The sequence below is a fragment of the Alligator sinensis genome, unplaced genomic scaffold (assembly GCF_000455745.1).
Source record: "Alligator sinensis unplaced genomic scaffold, ASM45574v1 scaffold1349_1, whole genome shotgun sequence".
Taxonomy (NCBI): Eukaryota; Metazoa; Chordata; order Crocodylia; family Alligatoridae; genus Alligator; species Alligator sinensis.
Window position 1 is genome coordinate 240,084 of NW_005843149.1, and position 8,435 is coordinate 248,518.

At 41.6% G+C, this 8,435-nt stretch overlaps 1 protein-coding gene across 7 annotated transcripts in view; it reads left to right on the plus strand.

Annotated features, from left to right (window-relative positions):
- The window catches only part of RANBP3 (RAN binding protein 3), a 121,780-nt gene that overhangs the window by 107,690 nt on the left and 5,655 nt on the right, over positions 1–8,435 (plus strand). For 4 of the 7 annotated variants that reach the window (XM_006037627.3, XM_025194041.1, XM_014526756.2 and 1 more), the window contains 2 exons: positions 4,625–4,745; positions 5,972–6,114. In XM_006037627.3, the coding sequence (XP_006037689.1) occupies positions 4,625–4,745; positions 5,972–6,114 (264 nt within the window). Of the gene's footprint in view, positions 1–4,395; positions 4,767–5,971; positions 6,115–8,435 lie in introns of those variants that run through there. The other 3 variants (XR_003092157.1, XM_025194043.1, XM_025194042.1) reach the window with 3 other exon arrangements.

The window sequence follows — 8,435 nt, forward strand, 5'->3', positions numbered from 1 at the left end:
GGCAGCTCGGGGGGAGGGGGTGCTGCAGCCACCCCAAAATTTGCCATAGCCCCCCAATCTTCTTCCCAGCACTGCCACCACCCACCCAAGAAGAGCCTGGTACAGCCCCGGCCCCAGCCCGCAGTGGCAGCCCATCCTGCTGGGCCCCATGCAGATCCGGGGGCACCCCCCCGCCCCTCCCCCCCGTGCTCTCCCAGGGTGTGCGCAGCAGTGAGAACTGCCCCCATGCCCCCTGGACGAGCCATGGCTCCATTCTGCGCCCTGCCCCAGTCCCACTCCCTCCCTTACCATGGAGGCCTTGATCTGCCCCCACCACACCCCTTCCCTTCCACCTCAACAGACCTACTAGCTGCACACAGCTCTCCACGTGTTCCTTGCCGCCTATAGCTGTGCATATGCACGGGCCATTTATCAGCCACATTGGGCTGATTTCCGACAGTCAATTTTCTTTATATCAGTGCTGATCTGATATCCGACTGATGTATCAGTGCACCTGTAGTAATAGGAATATGATAGATTCTCCATGTAAATTGCTTCAGTGGCAGTTTATCCTCAGTTAAATGTTGCCTTTTTTGCTAGACTGAAGAGCTATTGATTTATCAGTAATTTCTCCATTCATGTCCATTGAGAGCCTGACTATTAGTTTATCTTTTCTTAAGTTTAGATTGAGCTGCTTAAGTTTCTCACTAATCATATGTTGTTTTTCCAACCTAGAATAATTTTTTTTAACTCTCTGAAGTCCATCTTATTTTTCACCATCCTTTTGTGAAGCAAGGACATCAGAACTAGATTTGATACTTTAGTAATCTGTAGTCTCACTAATGCTACACACACGGGTAATACTATCATTTTACTTCTTGATACTCTTACTTACATATCCAAGATTGCACTTGCCCTTAGTGTATTAGCAGCTACTACCATATTCAAGTAGCTTATCTATTGTTAACTCCCAGGTCCTTTTCAGTGTCACAGAATTTAAAAATAGTTTTCTTTCCTAGAAGTATGGTGCATCTTTGTTCCTTAATGTACGAACTTACAGTTGGCTCTATTAAGTGCATTTTAAGTGAGTCATCTTGTTAAATATTCCTGATTTTTTTTTTTTTTTTTTTTCTTGTAGAACTGTCTTTTTCCCATTGTTATTGACTGTTCCATCAATCTATTATCCACCATTTCTGTGAAGGTTGACTTTTATATTTTCCTCCAGATAACTTATAAAGATACTAAATAGCAGTATCCCTTTTGGATGGGACCTTACTAACAAGTCCCTCATGTTTTAGCTGTTCCTTGTTTACAGTTACTTTTTGAAGTTATCACTTAGTCAATTTATGATCTTTTAAAGGTAGAGTGCATTATTTTGTCTAGTGCAAAAATTTTAGTCTTGAAACCCATTATGATTGGATTTATGTGAATCAGACATTTGTGGTAGATGGTCACCATGGCCAAGTCTCCTGACAAACTTGTGATGTCATAAATCAGGGCTGTCAGACTTTATTTGAACCTGCTTGCTGGATCTGACCTGTAGGGCTTTTCATGGTCCAGACCACAGGTGGTGGCTTGTTGGTGCAGCTGCTGAAGTCTGTTGGTGTGAATCTGGAACCCAGGGGGTAGACACTCCTGCCACTCCCCCCAGCACCCAACACATGCAACTTTTCTTTTGTTGCTTATTTGAGTTGCCAGCAGCAACTAAAGAACCTGAATTTGGTGGTAGAGGAAGGAGGTGGGTGGGGAGGCAAACTTCAGCATTTACTGCCCGAGTTCCAAAATCCTGCCAGTGCAGCAGCTCTGGCAACTGTGACAGCTGTATTTTAATGTTGCACAGACCATATTCAGCCAGTGAGGTACCATTTGGACATCCCTTCTATAAATATTTTACATTATTTGTGGGGAAGAATTGGGGAGGAGGAGAATAAGACTGGGGGTGGGCGGAAGAAAGGAAGAAGAGGCATACATAAAGCTCCTGGTATGTGTTGGAGAGAAAAATAAGCGGTACACAGAACACCCTCCATTTTTATAGTTCTTCAGTATGGAGGTGAACATGCTCCCATTTCCTGAAGTAATGGCTAAACGGTGTAAGAAGTTCCTACGATAGGAGGGAATGAGAGGGTGGGACAACTCTTGAAGAACATAGAGAAATGAAAAAGCTATGAAATGTCCAGTTACTTCCCCCTTAGTTCATAAAGCTCAGTATTAAGTATTAGTAGTGTTACTTTATTTTCTTTGTCTGGTTGCATCCTGTTATAACTGTTTCTTGACTTTTGGTTGGGTTCAGTGTCAAACTAACCAACCTATAAGGGACTCTGTTCCATTTAACTTTTTAAAAATATTTGGATATTTTACATTTTCCCCCACCCAGTAATCTGGGTAGGACTTCCCACTATTTCAACATCTGTAAGGAATCCATATAAATAGAGTTCATCACCCAATTATTTTAAACTCTTTGGCTGCTTAAAAAAAAAAAGTGGCACTTTAAACTCAGTGCATCTCCACATTGAGATCAGTGCATGCCTAGAAGAGGCAGCGCATTAATTTGACGTGGCTTGCTTGATGTTTGTATTGATCAGATACTTCACTGGGGCTTTTCTGGGGCTCTTATCTAATAGCCGATTGAATAAGCTTTAGCTAAAAGCACCAAAAAGCCCCACTGAAGTGCTTGATCTATACAGATGCTGCAGAGCTGGATTGAAGTAATGCGTTGTTTCTTCTGATAAAGAGCATTTTTTGTGGGTTTAGATGTCTGCAAGCAGCTTTAGATGCAAGTTGGGTGCTCTTGCATCTCAGAATGATTTGGAAATATTTGACATCTTGTCTCAGGATAGAAAAAATGTCCTTGTATCATTCAATTTATTTCCAAATGCAGAACAAAAATTTGAACACATCTGCTTTTTGGTCATCGGTGTTGGAATTTGAATTTTTCATTACTAGTGTATATAGATCACTGTCTCGCTCTTCTTAATTCTACTGGCTATGGATTTCTTTTTTTTTTTTTCATTGATGCATTCAGCTTCTCTTATCAGTGTCTCAGGACACTAGGAATGAACTTACTCCGTCCACAAAGATTTGCTGATTCCATCAGATTTCAAAATGTGCTAAAGGTTGTAAGAACTGTGTACCTACAAGTCAGTTTTAATACTGTAAATGATAAAATAAGAGCTGAAATTGGTGAATTGTGCAGAAATTAACAAGTCTATGCTGAAGCTATTTTACAAACCAAACCAATTTTTTTATGTCTGCCTTTATTAAAATAACAAAATTGCATCCTAAAGAAGTGCCTCAAGTTAGTTTGCTTCATTGTTCCCCTGCTTCCAGTGTGTGGTACATCCTGATACCAAGCTTTGCAAAGATCATGTGTGTTCAGAAAGCTTCTTGGGCTGTGTGGAGCTTATCTTTGTATGATCAGTAGCAGGTGGACCATTCATCTTACAAGTTTGCCTCTTACATCTAGTGAACAACCAAAAGGTATTCAGACCAGGGACTGTAGCAACAATCCTTTTCTGGTTAGAAGTTGCAAACGACAAACCCTTTTTCTTTTGAATGAAGAAAGAATTAAAAGGAAGGCATTAGAGATATTTAAATTAGAAATGTACTGTACATTTTCATGGGGTAGTTGATTTTTGGAACAGCTTATTTAGGTAGTATATTGGTAGTATATATTAGGTAGTTATTTAGGTAGTATATTTATAAAGTAGATTGTTTTCACTTAGTGTTTAATATATTCAGTATCATCAGAAAACATTTGCTGTAGGTCATATAGAAGGTATGGAGCTGATATAGAAATTGGTCAGTGGTGATGTATGGCCTATGTTACCATGAGGTCAGACTAGATGACTGCGGTGGTTTCTTCCATAAATCTAATTTTTTCTTTCCTTTGACGCTAATAATAGTCTGATCTACCTTTTATGAAGAAAGCCCACTCTGGGTGCATCTCAACTGGATAGTCTCCACCCAGTATTTTTAAGAAACTTTTAACTTGCCCAAAAATTGTTTTCAGGTTAATTCAGCCAAAAGCTGATCCAGCTCAAATGCCCAGCCCATCTGGATCCAGAGTAATTTTGGGGAAAGAAACAACAGTAGTGGTGTGGATGGATAGTGGCCTGCTGTCAATTGATGCAGGGTAGATATCCATTCTTTCTGCTGGAGCTCTTTGCATTCTTTGATACACTAATAACATACCACTGTCCTCCCAGAGGGTGATGATTGGATCAAGAGGAATGTGCTTAAGTTGCAGCTGCAAGTTGAAGTAGAGAGACATCAGACTCAGCTGCAAACACACATTACAAGTGAAAAATGTAAACACCTTTTGCAACTTTCCAAAGGGCTACCTGTTCAAACAAGTAATCCCTATTGAAATGTTCCAGATGTGGCTGAAGCATTCAAAAATAATACTCTTTAAATTAGATACTATTTTGGAGCATTTCACTTGTTACATCTGCACGAAGGACTGTAGGAGAGTGGGACCCCTGCCAGAGCCAGGCAAACTGCCCTCCACCCAACTCAGGGAGCCCCTCAACCTATCCAGTCAGCTGAAGGAGAGGTAGGGGGGAGATTCTGTTACTATGTATATTTTGTGATTAGTTAAACATTACATTGAATATCTTCAGCAAGGAAGCATTTTTTTATGTTGCAGATTCAATGCAAATTGTTTGTGTTTGATAAGAATTCTCAGTCTTGGGTGGAAAGAGGTAGAGGACTTCTAAGACTCAATGATATGGCATCAACGGATGATGGGACGTTACAATCTCGGCTGGGTAAGACGAGAGCTATGTCATAACCACAGGATGCTTCCTTGTTAGTTGGTATCATTCATTTTGGGTTACTGTGGGGTTTTTTTTTTTTTTTAAATTATAGTAGGTCAGGAAGGAATAAAATTGAAGTGCAGGGGAAAGCCTTACAGGCCTTCCACACTTGATTTAATTGGTAGATTTTTTTTTTTTAAAGCAAAGAGGGGACCCTATTACAGACTTCTTGAATCAGTTAGCAAAATGCTGTTTATACCACTGCATGAAGTACTTCTGTTTGAATACTAGTTCCTTTTATATGCAAGTTGTATGCATAAACCGAACAGTAGGTAGGTAGCAGTTTATATAACATCATGTACGCTTACTTTCTTAACCACATAATATTTATCTTTACGAAAGTGCATCTCTGTGGTTTTGATTTTTATTAGAAACGTCTTCTCACAGGTTCCCTTCTGGCTTTTAGAGATAAGGTAAAGGTTTAGGGTATAAACTATCGTACTCATTTCTACAATTTAGTAGCATGAATAGCTAAATAAGAAATGAAATATGCTTGATACCAGTCCACAACATGGTAGAAGAAATCAAGACCTGTCTGGTAGGTGTCATCTTATTGGTTTTCCCACCTGCATATTTTGTGGTAAGTCAGTAATGAGGTGTATGTTACAAATATAGCTAGTTAAAGTTGCTAATATGTGTGCAGTGTTGGGCTGTGACTACTGGGGTTGGGGGGAGAGAGAGCTACTTAAAGTTGTGTTTCTCTCCATCATGTGAAATGCATGTTAATGTCACCATTGTTTTAAAGTATGTTTACTGGGCCCAACTCGCAGGGTTTTAGTCAAATAAGGCACTAATCTGCACCAGTCTGAGATTACCTGTTAGAATTGACTGTGTTGAGCTATGTACAATAGGTAATGATCTTATATTCACTAAGGACTGGACTTCTCCATAACTAATCTGTGATGTATTAATAGAGGCCAGCACAGCTGTTGTTCCATATGTGTTTTTGAAAACTTTAATGAAGTACAGTGCATCTAATTTTTCTAGGAATGCTTTCTCTGTGTTCTCCCCTAGGTCCTTTCTTATTACTAGTTTTGATACCATAAACATTCTGTATGAACAGAAAACTCTTCTGTTTAAGAACTCTCTTTTCAGAACTTTTTTCTTTAATCTGAACTTTCTACGGTGTGCCTAAATATCCATTTTTGTCTTCTGCTAACTTTGGATGTTACTTCTAGTAATGCGGACTCAGGGGAGTCTCAGGTTAATCTTGAACACCAAGCTCTGGGCCCAGATGCAGATTGACAAAGCCAGTGAAAAAAGTATCCGAATCACAGCCATGGATACAGAGGACCAGGGTGTCAAAGTTTTTCTTATATCGGTGAGTACTCTTCTTTGTTTATCTTCTACCTTCCTTTCAAAAGAGTGTTTGCTTAAATTGTTATGGAGGAAACTTTTCCATCAATAAAACAATTAACAATAAAGTTATTGTTTTCATGAGCTTTCATAGGAGGGATATAAGGGGGCAGGATTAGAGGGAAAAATAAAACGTAGCCCTTGGAATCATGAAATCCAATCACAGGATGCTCTTACTGTAAGACCAGTGTAAAATCGAAACTGGTTCATCCATCAAAGAAAGTACAGGCCAAGCAAATATGTTTTGGATATTTTGATAAAGCTACTAAAAATTCTTAATTCATATACATGTATCAAAGTTCCTGTAGCCTTTATCAATACTTGAACTTAATGACCTGAGGCATAGAGCTATATTGGGCTATATTTTATACTTGTTTTGGGTAGAGTAGCTGCGAGTGTGGGGGACCCCACACTTGTCATAAGAACTGAAGCAAATAGTGTATTCTCCAAGGCATGAAAAAAAATTGTTTGAGATAATAGTTAAATGAATTATTTACAGAGAAATGAGTACTAGTTATTGTGGCCAAGGAAGATTGGGAAGAGACAGTAGAAATTCAGTTGATAATCTAGAAATTGTTGTTTCTTTTTAAAATCTTGTAACATACATTGAGCTTTAAAGTTCCACGATAGTGTTCCTGTTCTCCGCAGCAGGATTGCTTGGAGGCTATTGTACGTGGTAGAAATAATATAATATTAGAATTATTATAAACTAGGCCTGTGCGAAGTGGTTAGTATTTGCTTCGGATTCGGCTGATTCGGGGACAGGATTTGGTGATTTGAATCTCTGTCCTGAATCAATTCGGCCGAATATGATTCATCTGCTGCCAAATCGCTGAATCAGCCAGGCCCAGCCTGCCCCAGCTCCTAGCACTTAAAAAAAACAAAACAAAACAAAAAACAAAACCCATACTTGCCATTCTTGCCAGCGGGGGTGATCCCCGTGCCACGTGGGGGGCACTGTACGATGCCCCTGAAGCCCCGAGGCCACTGCAGGAGTGGAGAGTCCTGAGGTTCTTCTCGGGTTTCTTCTTAAAGGGCCAGTGCTGCATTGGGTGGGACAACTGTGGGGGGGTTGGGGGGCTCGTGCAGACCCCCCCCATACACAGTGGGGGGCAGCAGGGATCACGCTGCCCCCCTCCCCCCTCCCCTGGCAGCACCTGGTGAGCACTGGGGTTTTCTTTAAAGGGCTGGGAACTGAGACAGGTGGGGCAGCCACAGGGGGTGGGCTGGGGGCTGGCAGGGGGCCCCCCATGGTCCCCTCCCCCTGCCCCTAGTACTTACCAGCTCAGAGTCGGCTGCAGCTCCATGCTGCAGCCACCCAGGACTGCCCGAATCATCAAAGCTCTCTGAATCTTTTCCTAAGATTTGGAGAGCTTTGAATCAATTCAAACCTTTTAATTGGTCCCCTGATTCGATTCGGTAGCCAAATCTCTGAATCTGAATCGGGCCAAATCTTCTCCGAATCGAATCGCCACCCAAAGCTTTGCACAGCCCTGTTATGAACTCCTAGAGCATTGTAATGTAATCAGCAAAAGAAAATGGCAACTCAGTAATTTTATTAGAATTTTGAATACATTAAAACTGAATAGAGGAAAGTTGGTTGAGGTGATTTATTTAGGCCATGGATAGATATGCATTGAAATGCTCTGAATCCTGTACTTAACCACACTCATAGTTAAAAATTTCTTTCTAATTTTTAACACATTTCTTTTCTTGTCCCGTCACTTGTGGACACTGTGTAGACGAGTGATTCTCAGCTCAGCCTCCCTTGCTTCTCTGAGAAAGGCACGTGGGGCAGGTAGAACTATCCTCAGAACCTCTGTTTGGAGGAGAAGCATGCGGGGCCATCCAGGAAGGGTTGTGGTGGGAACAAGCACTCCTGCCTGCTTTAGGCTTATCTGGCTGCACAAGGCAAGTGAGGCAGTTCCTCCTGATTTGTGGCAGCAACAGCAGCACCAAGTTGAGAAACACTGAGGTAAACTGAGGCAGTGCAACAGTGGCTCTCAACTAGGGTGCCATGAAATTAAAAAAGAAAAAAGGTTATGGAGAGATTAGTGTGGCAGAAATGCCCCGTCGATGCCCCTCTCCAGAGATCTGTCTCAGCCAGCCCGAGAGGCTGCTGTTGAATCTCTCACAGCGGGGATCTCGCTCCTTGTCTGCAGACAAAAGCCTGGCGCCTGGGAGGCGATGCTCTGGTCACCTGGGCAGGGGGGGAAGACCCGGCCCTGCGCGCGGGCCCAGGTAGCCAGGGATGCCATGCAGATTGGACGGTTTGTAGCCAGTACT